Source organism: Salvia splendens, chromosome 22, assembly GCF_004379255.2.
Source record: "Salvia splendens isolate huo1 chromosome 22, SspV2, whole genome shotgun sequence".
NCBI classification, from domain to species: Eukaryota; Viridiplantae; Streptophyta; class Magnoliopsida; order Lamiales; family Lamiaceae; genus Salvia; species Salvia splendens.
The window spans coordinates 25,334,197-25,356,098 of NC_056053.1; the positions used below are offsets into that span (position 1 = coordinate 25,334,197).

At 43.0% G+C, this 21,902-nt stretch overlaps 1 protein-coding gene and 1 pseudogene across 2 annotated transcripts; both read left to right on the plus strand.

Annotated features, from left to right (window-relative positions):
• The first annotated feature begins 2,129 nt into the window (after positions 1 to 2,129).
• LOC121786489 (IQ domain-containing protein IQM2-like) lies at positions 2,130 to 5,166 on the plus strand. 2 transcript variants are annotated; one of them, XM_042185131.1, is made up of 8 exons: positions 2,130 to 2,232; positions 2,677 to 3,225; positions 3,309 to 3,374; positions 3,464 to 3,552; positions 3,626 to 3,716; positions 3,801 to 4,040; positions 4,127 to 4,228; positions 4,331 to 5,166. In XM_042185131.1, the coding sequence occupies exons 2-8, from the start codon at positions 2,719 to 2,721 to the stop codon at positions 4,883 to 4,885; spliced, it is 1,650 nt and encodes a 549-aa protein (XP_042041065.1). In that variant the 5' UTR covers positions 2,130 to 2,232; positions 2,677 to 2,718; the 3' UTR covers positions 4,886 to 5,166. The 2 variants fall into 2 exon arrangements, with proteins under 2 accessions (XP_042041065.1, XP_042041064.1); XM_042185130.1 differs by having other exon boundaries at positions 4,127 to 5,166.
• Positions 5,167 to 6,228: 1,062 nt separating this feature from the next.
• LOC121786980 lies at positions 6,229 to 20,692 on the plus strand (annotated as a pseudogene).
• The last annotated feature ends 1,210 nt before the right edge of the window (positions 20,693 to 21,902 follow it).

Consider the following 21,902-nt stretch of genomic DNA (forward strand, 5'->3'; position numbering starts at 1 on the left):
GGGTATATCTTATAGAATAAATAAATTAATTGTATATATTCTTACTATCTGTTAGAGTGTCATCCACAGTTTAGCAAAATAAAATATAATTTGAAAAAAGTATTAATACATCTGTCCATAAAAAATAGACAAACTTATAAATAACACGGATTTAATTCGCAATTGATAAAGTAAGAGAAAGTGAGGGAAAAAGTGAAAGTAGTGTTAGTGATTGTGTGTTTAATATTTAGAAAGATGCGTAGGTTTAATATTTTTTTAAAACTTTTCTTGTTAGGATTGATCTAATTTTGATGGACATTTCAAAATACTTCCTTCTTATATAGTAATGAAGTTATTTTATCATTTTGGTAGTATATTTTATAACAGTGAGGTTATTTTTCTTTTTTTTATAAAAATGAACATAATTCTTAGTAAAATTAGTTTATATTCTGTGGATGAAAGGTAATACTCAATACTAATATACTCCTGGTACTAGTTTAGGGTTTTATAAAGCTGGCAGCCACAAAAAGGTTGTTATCTCATATTTTAATGCCCGAGTTTGCTTTTTAATTTTATGTAGGTGATATATATATGTGTATATAATTAGTGCCACCGCATAAAACCTTTTAAATTAATTGATAAATGTATAAGAGAGACAATATCTTTATGATGTCTCTGTGTTTTGCATTAAATTGTGGGTAATTTTAAAATACGAAAATATGCGACACTTAATTCGATTAAAAAGTATTAACCGACACCTTGAACTTGTATATAAATATCGAGTGTTTTGTTTTTATTACCTCAGCGATCCACTTTATTCACCTTGACAAATGCATGGAAGTTTCACCTGGTCTCCGAGAATATATACATTAATTTTTATATTCATACTTAAGTATATTGAATCGAATATATATAAATAAATTTGTACTCCATAGTCATACTCATATATATGTAATCTGCACATATTGAATTACTATATTACATGCATTACTTGAGCATGCTATTTTTTGATATACTAATACTACATGTTACCATTATTTGTTTCTCTACTATATTTAGTTTGATTCAAATTACCTTCAATTTAGTACTAACATTCGTTATTGATCTATGAAGTAAAAAATCAAATACTATTATCAATTTACTCTTATATTCACTCATTTGGTTTCGAAGAAAATGAACATAAATCGCACATTCTCGTCGTTCACAATAAAACTGTTTATTTTTATTATTTTGATATGTCCCAAAAATGAATTTATTCTCACGCTATAACAAAATTACATTTAACATGGCAATTTATTCACATCACTCGCCAATTTCCTCATTTATATTAATTATATTTTTTAATGAATAGTACTCCTAGTTAGCTGTGACTACTGTTCCACTCACAATATTCTAATTATTTATCGTGATGAGAGTATTTTGTTTAAATTACAAGCAATGGTATATAACTGTTGAGCAACTTATGAAGAACATCCACGCCAAATTTAATACTCCATACTAATATGACACTAATCACTATTAGACCAAGTCAATGATATTGGTGCCCAAAATTCACTGAAAAATATTAATTATATTTGTTTGAGATATTCTTGCAAGTTAAGCTACAATATTGTATTTTTTTCAAAGACTAGGGGAAAATGAAGAATATTCTACAGTCTATACTGACTTTTAATAGGAGTTGACTCAACCTCGAGCAAGAAGAAAACTCTGATTTCCATTTTTCATAGAATTTATAAATGAAAATCATGTGATAATGGTAGAAATATACTCCCTAAATATACTTAAAATGACCATGAATGAGTTTATGTAGTATGTACTCAATAACTCAAATCAAGTGGAGTAATTATCAGAGCCACAAATTGTTTGTTGGTATAACACATGAATATTGAATCATTGGAAAAAATACAACGACTATGTCAAAATAGAAATAAATTATAAATAGCATAAAAAAATACTATACCTTATTACATTTACATTTGATATTAATAATAAAATCTTGAAAAAACAAAATATGATAAAAAATGAAATTAAGTTTTTCAATGTCTATGCCACGTGCTCCTCCTCCCTACCCCACCCCCACCCTCGTACAGCTCTGCTTCGTCTATATATAAACACACACACGAAGATCACAGCTACATCTAGCCTATAACAAATCAGATACAGTAGGAGTATAAAAAAAACCCAGCTGAATTAGAGACCTCTTACCTGTTTTTCATTCATATTTCAAGAACTTTCCGTTTGGCATTGATTCAGGTATAAAGATTTCACCTTTTTTCTTCTTTGTAATTCTGTTCTTGCATTTACAGTTACGTAAGCTGAATCAATGAGTTGAATTGTTGTTTAATTTTGGATTTTGTCTCTCTCACTTCTGCAAATGGGCTTTGTGTTAATCACCTGTCACTTGATTGTCGTGGTTGGATACATCTCTTTCAATTCAAATTTTGTGCGTGTGTGTGTAGTTAAATGTTGTGTGTGATTTTGTGGGTGTTTAGATAGTAGTATAAGATATTGTATTGTGGTATATGCAAATTTGCACCATATGATTTTCTTATATTCACCAACTCAACTAGTTATTGAAATGAAGGGATTGTTGGTTGTGTGTGTTATTCACAATTCTGTTTTTGTGCTTTTATGATTTTGTTTTGATTTTGAAATCAAGAAATGGTATTTTTTTCTGAAATAATTGTTCATCAACAGGTCACAAAGAGCATTCTTCTTCAATCCATCACCCAAAATTGTATGGGGGCATCTTGTTCATGTCCACTTAGTTTCTTCTTTGATTTGGAGAATGGATTTGAATCAGTGCTTAAGAATTCTTCCAAATTAGAGAGTGATGAGAGGAACACACCGGTTCGATCTTCGAGCTTCAATGGGAAGCTCTTGAGAGAAGGATCTCTCAGGTTTCGAGCCAAGAAAACTCAAACCATGAGATTCATTGAGGCTCAAGTCGATGATCAAGAATCGGTTGCCTTATTGTCTAGATCGGGGAACACCATGCCACAGCCACATTCACCGATCCTGGATCCGAGCAGCCCCAAACACGAGGCTGCTATAAAGTTGCAGAAGGTCTACAAGAGCTTCCGGACAAGGCGAAAGCTTGCTGATTGTGCTGTTCTAATTGAGCAGAGCTGGTGGAAGGTGTTGGATTTTGCAGAGCTCAAGAGGAGCTCCATTTCGTTCTTCGACATTGAGAAGCACGAGACAGCAATCTCTCGTTGGTCGAGAGCAAGAACAAGGGCTGCCAAGGTAGATTTTGATTGCTACCATCACTTGGTTCTCTGTGAATCTGTTTTTCACCTAAAAAATGTGTTTCTCCTTGTTGGTTTCAGGTTGGAAAAGGCTTGTCACAGAATAGCAAAGCTCAGAAACTCGCGTTGCAGCACTGGCTCGAAGCTGTGAGTATGCTTGTTCGTTGTAATTACTATGGTTCGGTATGCAGTAGCAATGAGGAGAAGATGCTTATTTCGATTTTTCTGCTTTCTAGATTGATCCACGACACCGTTATGGACACAATCTACATTTTTATTACTTGAATTGGCTGGATTCTCAAAGCAAAGAGCCCTTCTTCTACTGGTAATAATCTTAAATGTTTGATGACCTTTTTTCGTATCCTGATGAAGCTAACGAAATGGCTGCAACCGTGCAGGCTGGATATAGGAGAGGGGAAGGAAGTTAACCTCACGGAGAAGTGCCCTCGTTCTAAGCTTCAACACCAGTGCATCAAGTACCTTGGACCGGTGAGTTTAACATAACTTGAAGCTCGATTTTTATTAAAGAGTTCATAGAGGATTGCGTGTTGACTAGTCATTTGCTGTTGGTAGAGGGAGAGAGAGGCTTACGAAGTTGCAGTGGAAGACGGGAAGCTCTTGTACAAGAAAACAGGGAAGCTTCTTGACACCATAGACGAACCAAAGGGTTGCAAGTGGATATTTGTCCTTAGCACGTCCAGGACCTTATACGTCTCGCAAAAAAAGAAAGGCTCGTTTCAGCACTCTAGCTTCTTGGCCGGAGGAGCCACGCTGGCTGCTGGGAGGATCGTAGCTGAAAAAGGCGTCTTAAAGGTATATCTTCATAATCCTCAATCTGCTAGAATTGCTTATTTCTTTCACATTGATTATTGAACACTTCCATTTTTGGATTTCAACAGGCGGTCTGGCCTCACAGTGGGCATTACCGGCCTACAGCCGAGAATTTTCAAGATTTCGTATCATTTCTCAAGGATAACAATGTGGATCTTGACAAAGTTGATGTAGAACCAAAACAACCTGCCTTATTCTTCTATCAATTTGAAGATTATTTATGTGATTTAAGAAGTTTTGTGCTCAATAGTTTTTCTCTGCATTGTTTACAGTTCGATTCTGTTGATGACGAGGATAAAGATTCAGTTGGGAAGCACATGAGAAACATCTCCTCCGGAGACGACTTGACTGAAAGAGAGCAGCTGGAGATGAAAGAACACATTGTCAAATACAATGTTAACTCGTCCGAGCTACATAGTAACCTCACTCTCCAGATACCGAGTAGAGATTTCTTATTAGAAAGGCTAAACATTGAAGTGAAAACAGCTTCATCCCCAACCAGAAGCTTTATCCTAGCAGAGGAGCCTCTTGCTCCAAAATCAGGCAACGGCGTGGAACAGATCAACATCTCCGAGGAAAAAGAAGAAGACACGAAAGAGGAGACAATCATGGAGGAATCCATACTCCAACGAATCAACTCACACAAGGGAACAATGTCCTACCAATTGGGGAAGCAACTGTCTTGCAAGTGGAGCACGGGAGCTGGACCTCGGATTGGCTGCTTGAGAGACTATCCACCGGGGCTCCAGACTCACGCGTTGGAGCAAGTAAATCTATCTCCACGAAGCAAACGCCGCCTGAGAATCGACTTCCCTTCTCGCGCATGAACGCCATCCGGGAGCAACCTTTCTCGCGTGAGCAGCTGCAGCATTGGATGCAGTTCTATCCTATAAAGGCACAAGTATTTTTTAGCAACTAGTGAAACAGGTTCAATTCTTTCATTCTTTTATGATTCTACTACTAAGGTATATTATTCAGTTGTTCATTTACAATGTTACAAACAGTAACATATTTTTTGTTCTTTCCATCCCAAAAAATGGGGTGGACACTGTAAAATTTTGCGGGGTTTCGTATAAATCACAATTCCCTTGAAATTCAGTATGAAAAATTTACATTTTTTTATCCCTTTTTCTTTTGTTGTTCTTGTTAATGGTTGATGGCGCGTTTGAATGTATATGACTTGGCTGATAGCTGTCAAAAGTTGGAATCAAGATTCAGACAAAATATTTTATTTGATGGATTGAGAGAATACTTTATATCAATTTTATATAATCCATGCAATAATCATATAAAGTTGAACAGATTACAAACATCTATACCAAATTAAGAAAGTAGTTTTTTGAAGAAATAATAATACAGAGTAAAATCTTATGGTAGTAATGGTAAATGAAATTCTTTATGTCTATGCTACACGTTCCTCCATCCCACCCGTATGGCCGTACAGCTCTGCTTCCATATATATATACAGTATACACACACATGCAGTTCATATTACTGGTGTTTTTTTATTTATAATTCAAGAACTTTCTGTTTGGCACTGATTCAGGTATAAAGATTTACCTTTTTTTCTTCTTTCCTTGTAATTTCAGCTTCTCCATTATTCGTTTTCTTGAACGTATATGTTCTCTTCTTTGCATTTACAGTTACTTCAGCTGAATCAATGAGTTGAACTGGTGTTTAGTTTTGGAATTTGTTTGGTTGATATGATTCTGTGGGTGTTTAGATATTGATTATGGTGGACTACCATTTTGTGCGAATCTTTGTTTTGTATATGCAGCTGAATCAACTGAAGTAGTTATTGAAATGAAAAGATTGTGTGTGTGATTTTCATCAACCATAACCAAGAAAATTGAAGACATTACTCCCTTCGTCCACGAATTTTAAGAAGTTGTTTAACTTTGTAAAAACAATTTGACAAAATAATTAGTGGAACGTAAGTCCATGTCTTTAAACTGTGGACATCCTATAATGACAAAACGAGTCTTTAAATCGTGGATGGAGAGAGTATATTGTTGATGATTCTGTTTTTGTGGTTTGATGTTATAACTGTGAAGTGATGAATGTTGGTATGGTTTTGAGCATTCTTGTTCAACCATTCAAAATTTGGATGGGGGCATGTTGCTCATGTCCACTTAGTTTCTTGGTTGATATGGAGAATTAGTTTGAATCAATGGTTTTAAATCCTGCCATACTAGCGAGTGATAAGACCGGTTCGATCTTTGGAGCTTTCAAGGGGAAGCTCGGATATCTGAGGTTTAGAGCCAAGAAAACTCAAACCATGAGATTGATTGATGACCAAGAATCGGCTGCTATAAAGTTGCAGAACGTCTACAAGAGCTTCCAGACCAGGAGAATGCTAGCTGATTGTGCTGTTCTGATTGAGCAGAGGTGGTGGAATTTGTTGGATTTTGTAGAGCTCAATAGGAGCTCCATTTCGTTCTTCGACATTGAGAAGCACGAGACATCAATCTCTCGTTGGTCAAGAGCAAGAACAAGGGCTGCCAAGGTAGATTCATTTTGGTTGCTGGCAATGCATCATTTTGGTTGCTTCTCTGTTTTTGACCCAAAAAAGTTGCGTGTTGCAGCCTTTCAGGTTGGAAAAGGCTTATCACAGAACAACAATGCTCGGATACTCGCCTTGCAGCACTGGCTCGAAGCTGTGAGTATGCTTGTGAGCATGGTTTGGTATGAGGAGAAGATACTGATTTTAATTTTCTCAATTTGTTTGCTAGATTGATCCACGACACCGTTATGGACACAATCTGCATTTCTATTACATGGAATGGCTGAATTTGGAAAGCAAAGAGCCCTTCTTCTACTGGTAATTCATTAATAGCGTCTCAAGCTAGAATGTGAAATACTCCTTTGATGACCTTTTTTGAAATGGGTGCAGGCTGGATATAGGAGAGGGGAAGGAAGTTAATCTTACGGAGAAGTGCCCTCGTTCTAAGCTTCAACAGCAGTGCATCAAGTACCTTGGACCAGTGAGTTATTTAACATAAATGTTAGTACTAGTATTAAAAAAGGAGTGCATATTGACTAGTGATTTGTTGTTTGTAGAGGGAGAGGGAGGCTTATGAAGTTGCAGTGGAGGATGGGAAGCTCTTGTACAAGAAAACAGGGAGCTTCTCAACACCACAGACATAGACGGCTGCAAGTGGATCTTTGTCCTTAGCACGTCCAGGACGTTATACGTCTCGAAAAAGGACAAAGGCTCGTTTCAGCACGCTGGCAGCTGGGAGGATCGTAGCTGATAAAGGCGTGTATATCTTCATAATAATCGTATCCGCAGTGGGCTAGCTGGAATTGGCACATTGATTATTGAACAATGCCTTGTTTACGGATTTCAACAGGCGGTCTGGCCTCACAGCGGGCACTACAGGCCTACAGCCCAGCATTTTGAAGATTTGTATTGTTTCTCAAGGATGGCAATGTGGATCTTGAAAAAGTTGAGGTAGAAACAACCAACCAGTCTTATTCTTCATCAGTTTAAATTGAGCTCAATATATACTATATAGTGTTAATTGCATTGTTTACAGTTGGAATCTGTTGATGATGAGGACAAAGATTCAGTCGAGAAGCATATGAGAAACGGAGACAACTTGAGTTAAAGCTAGAGAGAACGTACACATTAATGTCGAACGTAGTAATCTCAGTCTCCACATGACAGATACTGAGTATATAGAGTAAGGTTAAACATTGACGTGAATATAGTATATTGAAGCCTCTTCTATTCTTTCATTCTTTTATGAAGAATCATTTGTTGTTCTTGTTAATTGGTTGGTTTACAAACATTTCGTCTCCAGTTCGGGATCCGTTTTGCGGCCGTACAGCTCTACTTCCCATATATATGCACTTCGTAGAATTGGTGTTTTTTTATTTATATTTTAAGAACTTGATTCAGGTATAAACATTTGATTTGATTTGATTTGATTTGATTTTCTTTAGATTCTTACAAACTAAAAACTGCTCGTTTTCTTCAACATGTATATATTTTGTAAATTGGTTGTTGCATTCACAGTTAGGTCAGCTGAATCAATGAGTTGAATTGGTGTTTAGATATTTAAATTGATTATGGAGGAGAGTACCATTTTGTGTAAATCTTGGTTTTGCACCGTAGAACTTTCTTAATTATATGGAGCAACTCAACTAGTTATTGTAATGAACCAAGAAAATCAAAGATATTACATATTGTAATGATTTAGTAGAACGTGAGACCTGCTTATGAAAAAATGGAAAAAAATTGTTGCTATGATAGATCGATGTTATAACTATGAAGTGGTGAATGTTGATATGGTTTTTGAGCATCCTTGTTCAACCAGTCAAAAGTTGGATGTTTATGTTGAATTTCCACTTAGTTTGTTTGTTGATTTGGAGAATTAATTTGAATCAATCCATCCATAGTGATGGGGTGCGTACTAAACAAGCCCAACAGCAATGACGGCCCATCAGCCCAAAGCCCAAGGAAGAGTATGAGTTCGGCATTACCAAAGAGTTCGGCCTCAGCCTACAGCTCGGTAAAAGCCAACCTATCAAGCTCTGCTCTCAGGTCGGCATCAAGCTCTACTCTCAGATCGGCAACCAAAGCAGTTCGGTCTCAGTATTCGACCGAACAAGGAGTTAGTGGACCCATACAGGATGTCCAACACACCCATTACCACGTGGTGTCAACTCAGGCCACGATCGTAGGCCATGACCTACGCTACATCCACGATCTTAGGCCATGACCTACACGACATCCACGACTTAGGGTGGTGATGCAAGCCACGATCTTAGTTCAAGATATAAATAGAACTTAGATCAGATAGAAGAAGGTTAAGCTCTCTAGAGATAAAATAGCAAATAGCAAGTTTGTATTTGTAAGCTGTAGAAAACAGATCAAGCAATACAATCTTGCCCTCCCTTCTTCCCGTGGACGTAGATTTACTTCAGTAAATCGAACCACGTAAATTCTTTGTGTCGTAGTTTTCATTCTCTACCAGCAATTACTAACATCAGAAATTCGCGGATCCATCACTGGCGCCGTCTGTGGGAAGCAGAGAACAAAATTTGTGATAAAGCGAATTTTTGATCCATTTTTTTTCCACCCAAAAAATGCATACCAGATCGCAGAGTACCCGTATTCCTGCCCGTGAGAACCAGGAGGAAGCCAATCCATCCCATAGGTCTGGAAAACAGCCTAGGGATAAATCCACCACCAGTTCTCATGGCGAAGGAACAGGCCGCTCCAAAAATCGTCCCACTGAGTCTTCCCAGCAGCCTGATTTGAATGAGGCTGTCAAGCTGTTCTTGGCTGAGAAGCAGGATGAGTTCTTAGCCTTCCTGCAAAAGAGCCAAGAGCCGAAGACGAAAGCGGAGGATTCTCCTTCCTCATCCAGACATGAAAGTCACTACCGCAGTAGTGCCGTGTCTTCCAGGAAGAAGAATCCTCAACCCCGACATATTCCTGCTCTTCCTCGGTACCGGAATCACAGGAGAACTCAATCTCCTCCATACCGACGAGATATCGGATTCGCCGTGTACGGAGCACTGAAGACTCCGTTCTCGGACGACATCACCCGAACTCCCCTACCACAGAACTACCGAACTCCGTCGATGACTTACGACGGGCTCGTGGACCCTCACGATTTCTTGGGGCGCTATCAGTATAACATGGCGAACCAGGGTCTCAACGAGGTCCACATGTGCAAGCTGTTTCCCGAGCTGCTCATCGGGAACGCGAGAAGGTGGTTCGATAGCCTCCCCCAGGGCAGCATCAGATCTTACCGAGATCTAATGGATGCCTTCCACAGGAGGTTCTTTCAGAAAGCGGAAGCCCGAATCACTTCGGCTCAGCTGCTTTCCATTCGTCAAGGTCGCGACGAAAAAATCAGCGACTTTATGACAAGATTCCACAAGGAATGCCTGCAAGTAGACGATCTCAACGATCTGCTTGTCATCTCGGCATTCCAAAATGGAATCCTGCCCGGAGCTCTCTACAGGAAGCTCGTTGAGTGCGGTCCGCAGACAGCTCAGGAAATGTGGGACATTGCGGACCAGTACTCCCGGGCCGATGAGGCAGACCGTCGCAAACGGTCGTTAGACAGCTCATCGTCCCGAGGAGACAGGAGGAAGCCCGATCATAGCGATCAGGGACATCCTCGCCGAACTCCTTTTGGCGATCAGGGACATCCTCGCCGAACTCCTTTTGAAAGGATTCAAAGGACTCCGGTGCAAGACAGATTGGGACCCCGTCTCAATCCCGAGAAGCCGCCCGCTCAGTTCGTACCGCTGAACAAGCCGAGAGCGGAAATTTTCGAGCTACACTCTGACCTGTTCGAAAAGCCAAAGCGGATGACGAAATCTGCCGCGCGCCGACCCCAGGATAACTACTGCTCCTACCATCAAGACCACGGTCACGATACCGAGGAGTGCAGAAACTTGGCTGCAGGTATCGATGTTCTTGTGAGGGCAGGGACATTGAAAAAATACCAAAGCAAGCAGTCAAAGAAGAATAAGAAGCAGAGAGGTGCGAACTGCGCTCCTCAGGATCCGAAAAGGCAGCCGGATCCCGAAGACGATGACGAGCCGCAATATGATGGAGTAATCCTGACTATTGACGCTCTCCCTGCCGGGAAGACCAAGTCGTCCCTGAAGTCAGAGCGCAGAGGCTCCAATCGAGAAGAGCCAACGCATAAAAGGCTGAAGCAGGACGAAGTGATTACGTTCTCGGATGCTGATCCCGTCCCGGCCATCTCTCCTCACCAAGACGCCATTGTCATCCAAGCCGGAGTGGCAAACAAACTGATCCACAGGGTGTTTGTGGATACAGGAGCGTCAGTCAGCATTCTTTTTAAAGAGTGCTTCGACAAACTAGAAGTGGACCCAGCTCGGCTCAGCCCGGCTCCGCTTCCCCTGAAGAGCTTCGCCCAGGAGGACACCCGCCCTGAAGGTATTATCAGCCTTCCGATCACGGTGGGGAAAGCGCCTACTAGCTCCAGTACGATGATTGAGTTTTTCGTGGTGAAAGCTCGGTCCCCGTACAACGTCATCCTGGGAAGAGACTGGCTCAACACAGTTCGGGCCATTTGCTCCACTTATCACCTCACCATCAAGATCCCTACTAAAGGAGGGATAGCGGTCATCCGAGGTGACCAAAAGAGAGCAAAGGAATGTCTGCAAATTGCGCTTAGAAGTGCCGAGCAGTCAGATCGGCACCACCAAGCATAGCAATCACAGCAGCCGGAGTCAGAGGCAATGACCGAAGTCATACCGGAGCCGAATTCGATGACAGTTCAGCTGTACGAAGACGATCCATCCAGAACGGTTAAGATCGGCTTCGCGGGAACGCCTCTACTTCGGGAAAAAACCATCCAGCTCCTCAAGGAGTACAAAGACGTCTTTGCATGGTCTCCGTTGGACATGACCGGAGTGCCCCCCGAGGTAATCACTCATCGTTTAAATATTGATCCTTCGGTCCGGCCGATAAAACAGAAGCAAAGACTCTTTGCGGCAGAACGAAGTCAAGTCATCCATGACGAAGTCCGTCAATTATTGAAGGCGGATGTGTTATTCGAAGTGAAGTATCCTTCGTGGGTGGCCAATCCTGTCATGATCAAGAAAAAGGAAGGAGGATGGCGGATGTGCATAGATTTCACCGATCTAAATAAGCACTGTCCCAAAGATTGCTATCCCCTTCCGAACATAGATAAAAAAGTAGAAGCTCTGATAGGCTTTGAAATTTTTTGTTTTCTTGATCTATACAAAGGATACCATCAGGTTTTAATGGATGAGATTGACGCTTCAAAAACGGCCTTCATTACTGATTTCGGCATTTTCGCTTATAAAAAGATGCCATTCGGTTTAAAGAATGCCGGAGCCACTTATCAAAGGATGGTAGACAAGCTTTTTCGGCACCTGATTGGAAAGGAGGTCGAAGTGTATGTTGACGATATAGTCGTCAAGAGCAAAAGCACCTCGGAGTACGAGCACAACCTCAAGTCCACTCTCAACGTGCTCAAGAAAGCCAACCTCAAACTTAATCCCCAAAAGTGTACCTTTTTGGTAGATTCGGGAAAGTTTCTGGGTTGTTGGGTTTCAAAAGACGGACTCAAGGCAAACCCCTCAAAAGTTCAAGTCGTTCAGAACATGGCAATGCCGAAGTCCATACATGACGTGCAAAGGCTAACCGGATGTCTAGCCGCACTGAGTCGATTCCTTTCCCAAGCAGCCGAAAAGCAACTGCCGTTCTTCAAGGTGTTGAAAAAGGCACCAAAGTTCGAGTGGGGAGCCGAGCAGAAAAAGGCCTTTGACGAGCTCAAAAGTTATCTAGCCGAGCTTCCTATTCTCTCTGCTCCAACCGAAGCCGAAGTAATATTCTTATACTTAGCGGCATCGGATCAAACCATCAGCGCGGTACTTGTTCGAGAAGAAGGCCTAAAGCAGCTTCCCATCTACTTTACAAGCCGAGCATTAAGAGGTCCAGAAACCAGGTATCAACCACTGGAAAAGATTGCTCTGGCATTAGTAAATGCAGCAAGGAGACTGCGGCCATACTTCTATGCTCACAAGGTATGCGTCTTAACTGATCTGCCACTTCGGCAAGTGTTGACCAAACCAGAAGCATCAGGCAGAATCGCCAAGTGGGCTATAGAGTTGGGAGAGCACACAATTGAATATCTACCTCGGAAAGCCATCAAGGGACAAGCCTTGGCAGATTTTCTTGCAGAAGCGAAGTTCGATCAAGCAATTCCTATTATTGCCGAACAGAAGAATTCTGCCAATGCCGAACTAGCACAGCCCTTGGAATCCGAAGTAGAGCCGCCGGACTGCTGGAGCGGATTCGTAGATGGAGCTTCAAACAAGATGGGAAGTGGAGCTGGTATTTTACTTGTCGCTCCCGACGGACACGAGGTAACCTACTCACTTCGTTTCCTATTCCCCACTACTAATAATGAAGCCGAGTACGAAGCCCTCCTGGCCGGACTCCAGTTAGCGCAAAGTCTGCTCGTCAAATCTCTCAAAGTCCATTGTGATTCACAAGTCATAGTAAATCACGTGTTGGGTACAAGTGAAGCTCGTGACGAGAGAATGAAGAAGTATTTGGACAAAGCGCAAAGCATCAGCCGAAGTTTCTCCTATTTTCGGATAATCCGCATTCCCAGAGCGGAAAATAGCCGAGCAGATGCCTTAAGTAAGTTGGCCTCAGATCCGAGCTCAAAGGCGGAAGAATTAATGCATCGAAGCATTGATGAAGCCGAGGTACATTCAGTATCCAGCTCGCCGAACTGGATGACGCCGATCTTGCAGTATCTGGATCAAGGACAATTGCCCGAGGATAAGAGAGAAGCTCGGAAGATCACGTGCCGAGCTCTTCGGTACGAACTTCATGAAGGAGTCCTCTTTAGAAAGTCTTACCTCCAGCCGTTATTGCGGTGCGTAGGACCAGAAGAGACGGACTACATCCTCAGAGAAGTTCATGAAGGATCGTGCGGTAGCCACATCGGAGCCAGAGCTTTAGCTAAAAAAGTTCTGAGATGGGGATATTATTGGCCAACCATGGTACAAGAGGCAGTTCAGCTCGTCAAGAAGTGTACGAAGTGCCAAATTCATGCAAATGTCCCAAGGATGCCGCAGACCGATCTATACACTATGCAAAGCCCTTGGCCTTTCATGCAATGGGGCATAGACATAGTGGGACCACTTCCTCAAGCTCCTCGGCAAATGAAATTCCTTATCGTTGCCGTGGACTACTTCACGAAGTGGGTGGAGGCTGAACCATTAGCTACGATAACGAGCTCAAAGGCATTGGACTTCGTCTGGAAGAACATAGTGTGCCGATTTGGCATACCCCACATCCTCATCTCGGATAATGGGACTCAGTTCACCGACAAGACGTTCAAGAATTGGTGCCAAGAGCTGAACATTCAACAGCGGTTCACTTCGGTCTCCCATCCCCAAGCAAACGGACAAACGGAAGTAACGAACCGGATTCTGGTGAAAGGGTTAAAAGCTCGGTTAGAACAAGCCAAAGGACAATGGGTAGAAAATCTCCCTCAAGTCCTATGGTCCTACCGAACTACACCCAAAACCTCCAACGGTGAAACTCCGTATAGTCTGGTGTACGGCACTGAAGCCGTAATTCCGGTGGAGATCGGCGTACCCAGTCCCCGAACTCTAAATTTCTCCTCAGAAATGAATGACGACGGACTGAGAGCAGAACTAGATCTCGCCGAAGAAAGAAGAGAATTGGCGTGCATAAAAGCAGCCAAGTACAAGGAGCAAGTAACCCGGTATTATAACCAAAGGGTGAAAAAGCTTCAATTTCAAGTGGGAGATCTCGTCTTGAGAAACAACGAAGTAAGCCGAGCAGAAAAGCTGGGCAAACTCGAACCCACATGGGAGGGTCCATATCGGGTGTCAGAAGTCCTCGGCAAAGGGTCTTATAAATTGACTCACATGTCAGGAGAACAAGTACCCCGAACATGGCACGTCTCCAACCTCAAGAAGTTCCACTTGTAAGAGACAAAAGTCCGGTCAGTCCGTCTCGTGTCTAGTTCGGTCATAGGGGTATGTGTTTTTATTTGTTTATTTTTTACTTGTACCTTTTACTTGTCGTTTTTAAAAAAAAAAAAAGGGTTTAAAGTTTTTTTCCTTCGTCCTTTTCATTTTTTCTCTATGTGTTTTGTCTCTATGTGCTTGTCGTCTCTTACAAATGGTACCAAGGTATATCGTTCTTTAAAGACTGATCTCCTTTTTAGATCGATTATTAAAGACTATTGTGAGTCCAAGCTTCTACGGAGGATATAGGACCACAATTCAGCTTAACAAGCAGTCCGTCTGAAACGAACTGCAATAAGCCAACGATTGTGAGTCCAAGCTTCCAAGGAGGATACAAGACCGCGATTCAGCTTAACAAGCACTTCGTCTGAAACGAACTGCAATAAGGGAAAGTCCGATCCACGCGATAAACCTCGCCGAATTAGGACGACCAAGTTCGGTCAAAGAAGTTTACCTCATAAGACCGGGGACGACCATGTCTAGTCAAAGAGGTTTACTGCATAAGACCACTTCGGTTAACAGGGAAAGTCCGATCCACGCGATAAAACTCGCCGAATTAGGACAAGGGAAAGTTCGATCCCGGCGACAAAAATCGCCAAATTAGAACACAAACCAAGTCCGGTCAAAGATGTTTATTTCATCAGACCAAAGACGAGTCCGGTCAAAGATGTTTATTTCATCAGATCAAAGACGAGTCCGGTCAAAGATGTTTATTTCATCAGACCAAAGACGAGTCCGGTCAAAGATGTTTATTTCATCAGACCAAAGACGAGTCCGGTCAAAGATGTTTATTTCATCAGACCAAAGACGAGTCCGGTCAAAGATGTTTATTTCATCAGACCAAGGACCAAGTCCGGTCAAAGAAGTTTACTTCATAAGACCAAGGCCCAAGTCCGGTCAAAGAAGTTTACTTCATAAGACCGAGGACGAGTACGATGAAATTTTTTCGCTAAGCTGTAAATACAGTGTTAGAAGCGAAAACAAAATTTCATTTTTCAAATCTTGTTCGGCATACAACTTAGCTACCCTACAAAATGGCGTTACGCTATTACAAAGGACTATTCTACTGTCCAGGGTTGCTGAAGTTAAGCCACCTATCTGCAAAATCCTCTGGAAGCCGAGTTCGGTTGTTCCGAGCAGATGAAGAATAAGCAGGTCGACGAGATGCTATCCTCGACCCAACGCCTCTTCCCCGAGCCCGAGAAGTCCTAACACCTCGGCGATGAAGAGTCTCTGCAATAAGCATCTGCTGATCTTGCTCGCTCATAGTCACAACTCCTCGGCGAATTTCAGTCCGTCCCTGTCTTGACGATTCCGGTTGCTCCTGAGCCCGTTCTCGTCTTGACGTTTCCGGCTGTTCCGGAGTTCGTTGTTGGCTGGGAGTAGGATTTTGAACAAGGGAACCAGAGGTTTGATCTGGAGTGCGAGCATCTGTTGGCGCGATATGCCGAAGGAATCTTTCTATGGAGGGGCGCCGAGAAAGAACAATGTTGTACCGAGAAGCCCAACGCCGCAGTGATGTCACAACTTGTTGGCAAGCCGGGCTCTCCAGCACATTGTTCATACGGAGTACATGATATTCCTCCCACAGTTCGTCAACTCGACTCTGAACATCTGATATGGTCATTCCCCCGCGCACACGGATGTAATCCTCATACGCAGTCCTCTCAGCAATGGCCGTATTCAGCTCGGCCTCCAGATCTTTCTTATCGGACTCTAAGTCCTTGATATCGGCCTCCAGCTTCACTAAACGAGCCAGAAGCTCGTCATTCTTCGTCTGATCGGCTATAGCTCTTCTCTCAGCTTCGTCCAAAGCCGAAGAGTACAGCCGTTTCCAGTGAAGTATCTCCATCTCCTTGGGTACAAAGCAGCTATATTAGTTCGGCAGCTGTACCGAGCAGATAGTAAAATACAACAGGAATAAAGGCAAGTACGAAAAGCTATACGAAGACAAGTGTAGAGAATTTTTCATTCACAAGGAAAATTTTTTACACTAGGGCTTCAAGGCCATTTTACAAGGAAGAAACTAGACTAAGAGAAGGGAGACGAAATCATACTCCGCCAGCTTCGTCTCCGGCTCCTCGGTCTGGTACAGCTTCTTTCTCCTGGGCTACCTCAGCCTCAGCCTCGCCTCCTGCCGGCCTCGCCTCCGCCTCCTGATCGGCTTCCTTCTCCGGATGCCCGGCCTGATCGACTTCGGCCTCCCGCTCCAGCGGCTCGGCCTCACCCTCTCCGTTGTAAGTCGAAGCGGGTGAAACGGGTCCCACGGAGGCAAAGATAGCCTCCAGGTTCTCGTCCCGATCAGCTCGACAACTCCGGACTTGGTCTGCAGAAAGCAGGACCGAAGATGAAGCGAGCTCCTCAAGGAGCGGCAGATTCTGAAGCCGAGCCGCTATCTCTCGGCTGTACAAAGGCAGCACGACATCGGCCCCCTGCTCGCCCTTATCGGCAATTAGCCTTACCAGACTACCGACAAAGGCCGAGAACTGGCTGCTCAAAAGAGTTTCTCCGTGTAAACACGGAGAGCCTCCCCTTGGGCAACCACGGCAGCAGCATCCCTCCGTTTCGTCTGCTCCCGCTGGATGACGAGCTGGTTTTTGGCAAACTGAGCTTCATCCTGGGCCGAAATCCTAGCAGCTCTGGCCTTCTCAAAGTTAGCCTCAGCCTGTTCGGCCCGATGACAAGCAGCCGCCAACTTCCTCTGCATCTCAGCATAGTCATTGGACGCTTTGGAGAGTTCGACGGCGACGAGCTTGGAGAGCATATCGTTCCTCTGAAAATGAATAAAGAAAAAAGTCAACAAAGGGACCACAAAAAATACAGGAAAAAAGCAAGGCCAGAAAATCAAGAAGAGAATTCACCTCGGCGAAGTCCGTGGGCCATAAAAACGGCTCACAGATATGTTCCGAAGGAGGCGCCAAGACCACGTCTTTCTCTGGCGCTCTCGGGGGCTTCTGGGCCTTCCCCCTCCCCTTTGACGAAGTTGACTCCGGCTTCTTCGGATCTGAAGAGGTTTTTTGCCTTTTCGGAGTCCTCTCGGCATCAGACGCCGAGCTGGTGGTTTTCGGCCTCTCCGGCTCCTTGGACTCCGAAGATTTTCGGGTAGCCTTGTTCAGCATGTACACTGCCAAAAAGCAAGAAAGCAAGGTTAGTTTTCTTCGTTAAAGCAGTAGAACATAAAGGTAAAGAGAAATCCTCACCCTCGGCCTCTTCGTCCGAAGACGAGATGTCGAACACGACGTCGCCCTTGACGAGCTCAGACTCCGTGTATTGTTTCCTAACTATGGGAATCTTGTTGAGCTCGCCATCGAGCTCGGCCAATGGTTCTAACCGAGGATGAGGAATCACGGACTTCGGCCCTCTCCAGGGGAAGCCCGGAGCCGCTGTCCTATTATAAAAAAAGAAGCGGTTTTGCCATTTCGGCCACTTGGTTTTGCAGAATGCCCTAAAAGGCTGTAAGGGGATCAAGTAAAACCAAGATCCCTTCCTTTTAAATTGGAAAAAATTAAGGATTGCCCGCAGAGACAGATCCTTATCTAACCTACGGAGTTCGGCAGCAAAAGCCGACAAGTGCCTCCAAGAATTCGGAGTCACCTGACCTAAAGGGAGTTGAAAAAAATCAAGAAGCTCTACAAAAGGTGGGGGAAGAGGGAAACGAAGCCCGCATTCTAAGCAGGCTTCGTAAACGGTGGCATAACCCTCCGGCGGGTCGTTAGCCCTATGATCATCGTCGGGAACCACCGCCTTCCCCCCAGGAAAAGACTATTTTTCGTAAAGGGATATCACAGTATCCTTACTCAAGATACTGTGAAAATACTCTACGGTCTTCTCCCCGGATTCTTTCCGGCTAGAAGACCCCTTACCCCCTTTTCTACCGCTACCAGACTCAGACGAAGAAGAAGCAGACATGGTTCTTACTCTTTGAAAGTTTGAAGAAATCCTGAGGAAATTTTTGAAAGCGGAAGGAAATTTTTCACGCAAAAGATAGAGAGTGCAGAAGAAGCCAATAGCAAAGGTGTTCAAATGATGAAGAAAGGCGGTATTTATCAGATTTGGAAAAGATTTCAAATCATCGCACCGTTTCATATTCCACCTTTTCAGGATTCGACGGCCGGATTTTACTGTCGCATTTAATGCCGCATTTAATGCAGTCACGCGCAGGGCACGTCCCCTGACTTCAGCCTCCCCCGTACCCTTTTCCAGAATGCCGAAGTGACTCGCTTCGCCGAAGTGATTCACTTCGCTTTTCGGGGGGGGTAGTGATGGGGTGCGTACTAAACAAGCCCAACAGCAATGACGGCCCATCAGCCCAAAGCCCAAGGAAGAGTATGAGTTCGGCATTACCAAAGAGTTCGGCCTCAGCCTACAGCTCGGTAAAAGCCAACCTATCAAGCTCTGCTCTCAGGTCGGCATCAAGCTCTACTCTCAGATCGGCAACCAAAGCAGGAGTATGAGTTCGGCATTACCAAAGAGTTCGGCCTCAGCCTACAGCTCGGTAAAAGCCATCCTATCAAGCTCTGCTCTCAGGTCGGCATCAAGCTCTACTCTCAGATCGGCAACCAAAGCAGTTCGGTCTCAGTATTCGACCGAACAAGGAGTTAGTGGACCCATACAGGATGTCCAACACACCCACTACCACGTGGTGTCAACTCAGGCCACGATCGTAGGCCATGACCTACGCTACATCCACGATCTTAGGCCATGACCTACACGACATCCACGACTTAGGGTGGTGATGCAAGCCACGATCTTAGTTCAAGATATAAATAGAACTTAGATCAGATAGAAGAAGGTTAAGCTCTCTAGAGATAAAATAGCAAATAGCAAGTTTGTATTTGTAAGCTGTAGAAAACAGATCAAGCAATACAATCTTGCCCTCCCTTCTTCCCGTGGACGTAGATTTACTTCAGTAAATCGAACCACGTAAATTCTTTGTGTCGTAGTTTTCATTCTCTACCAGCAATTACTAACATCAGAAATTCGCGGATCCATCACATAGGATAGGAGTATATATATACTAGAGAGTTACAAGAAATCTGAAAGCATGAGATTGATTGAGGCTGAAGGTGATGACCAGCCACGGTAGATTTTGGTTGCTGTTTTTGACACACACACAAAAATGATTTTGTGTGTCTGTTTCATGAGGTTGGAAAAGGCTTATCACAGAACAGCAAAGCAGTGCTGCTAGCGGACCATTACTGGCTCGAAGTTGTGAGTATGTTCGTTCCTAATGTACATGGATCGGAGAAGATACTGATTTAGATCTTTTTTTTTGGTAGATTGATCCACGACACCACCGTTATGGACCCAATCTAAGTATATATATATATATATATCACATGAAATGGCTTGATTCTCAAAGCAAACAGCCCTTCTTCTACTGGTAATATGGAGTATTATCTTTTGATGACCTTTTTCGTATAAATAAATAAATATCGTAACGAAATGGGTGCAGGCTGGATATAGGAGAGGGGAAGGAAGTTAATCTTACGGACAAGTGCCCTCGTTCTACGCTTGTAATTGTTCAACATACATAACTTGATCAATGTAGTATTAATTTTTGTTGTTAAAAATTAGTTTGTGTGTAGAGGGAGAAGGAGGCTTACCAAGTTGCAGTGGAGGATGGGAAGCTCTTGTACAAGAAAACAGGGGGGAGCTTCTGGTTCTGGACACCATAGGCGGCTGGCTGCCAGTGGATCTTTGTCCTGAGCCCGTGCAAAACCTTGTACGTATCGAAAAAAATCAAAGGATCGTTGCAGCATTCTAGCTTCGTGGATGGAAGGATCGTAGCTCATAAAGGCATCTTAAAGGTATACGAGGAGTAATAAATAGTTAAAGTGAAGAAACACGTTGCAGATTGATTATTTTTGGTGTTTGAACAGGCGGTGTGGCCTCAAAGTGGGCATTACCGCCCTACAGCCCAGCATTTTCAAGGTTTCGTGTTGTTTCTCAAGGGTGAGAATCATGTGGATCTTGACAAAGTTAAGGTACAAACAAAATTAACTATTATTCTTTACTTTTCATCAATTATACTTGCATTGTCTACATTTGTTGATGAAGAAGCATATGACAAACAGACACACAACTTGACTTGATGCTACATGGACCAACTCAACCCCGTTAATTTTTGTCAGATTCCCTTGAAATTCAATATAGCTAACTAGTAAATCATAAGCAATTTGATAAAATGGCATTAGTTTGATTGCAAAATCCATTAAAATTAAAACTACTATACGTATAAGATATGGGCCAAAAAAAGAGTAGCACATGTATGCCCGGCCCAAACAAAACACAGCCGACACTATTATGGTGATGACGATGACTGGACATCAGCTGGGTCCCACAAATCTCACCTCGTCACTAATTTTGCTGTTTCTTCAAGTTTAAGACAAACACTCACTAGTAAAACTAAAAACTTGAGTTAGCAGTGAAGGGCTATTTGTTTTCTCCAAATTCACACCTCCAGATCCAATCTTGCTTCCATTTCTGTTCATAGAAATCGAGGGTCCTTCTCATATAATTGGTAATTGATGAATCGGCGAATTTTTGATAGTGATGAATGCAGGAAAATGGCAGATCACGACACAATGAATTTACGTGGTTCGATTTACTGAGGTAAATCTACGTCCACGGGAAGAAAAGAGGGCAGAGTTGTATTGCTTGATCTGTTTTCTACAGCTTACAATACAGACTTGCTATTTTGTATTTTATCTCTAGAGATCGAGAGAATGTAACCCTATCTATCAGATCTAGGTTCTATTTATACAAAGGACCAAGATCGTGGCATGCAGCTATTTACTAGGTAGTGGATGTCGTGGAGATCGTGGCGATCTTGCATGGGTCCACTATCCTGCATGAGTTAATGACTGCTTGACACCACTAAATAGATCGTGGGTGTAGTGGAGGTGGAAATCCTGCATGAGTCCACTATCTCCTAGTTCGGTCAAATACTGAGACCGAACTGCTGAATTATTGCCGAGCAGCTTTTGCCGATCTGAGAGTAGAGCTTGATGCCGACCTGAGAGCAGAGTTTGATTGGTTGGCTTTTACCGAGCTGTAGGCTGGGGCCGAACTCTTTGGTTGTGCCGAACTGAACTCTTCAGTCATGCCGGACTGATACTCTTTAGTCATGCCGAACTGATACTCTTTCTTGGGCTTTACTGCTGTTGGGCTTGTTTAGTACGTACTCCATCACTACCCCCCCCGGAAAGCGAAGTGAATTAGTTCGGCATTCTGAATAAAGGTACGGGGTAAGTTGATGTTTGTCCTCGGTCTTATGAAGTGAACTCTTCTTTGACCGGACTC

Bases quoted from the DNA above. Each gene is read 5' to 3' on its own strand.
- LOC121786489 (XM_042185130.1), top strand. From the start codon at position 2,719: ATGGGGGCATCTTGTTCATGTCCACTTAGTTTCTTCTTTGATTTGGAG. The intron at 3,553-3,625 runs GTAATAATCTTA...GCAACCGTGCAG, and splicing joins AAAGAGCCCTTCTTCTACTG to GCTGGATATAGGAGAGGGGA. The intron at 4,041-4,126 runs GTATATCTTCAT...GGATTTCAACAG, and splicing joins CTGAAAAAGGCGTCTTAAAG to GCGGTCTGGCCTCACAGTGG.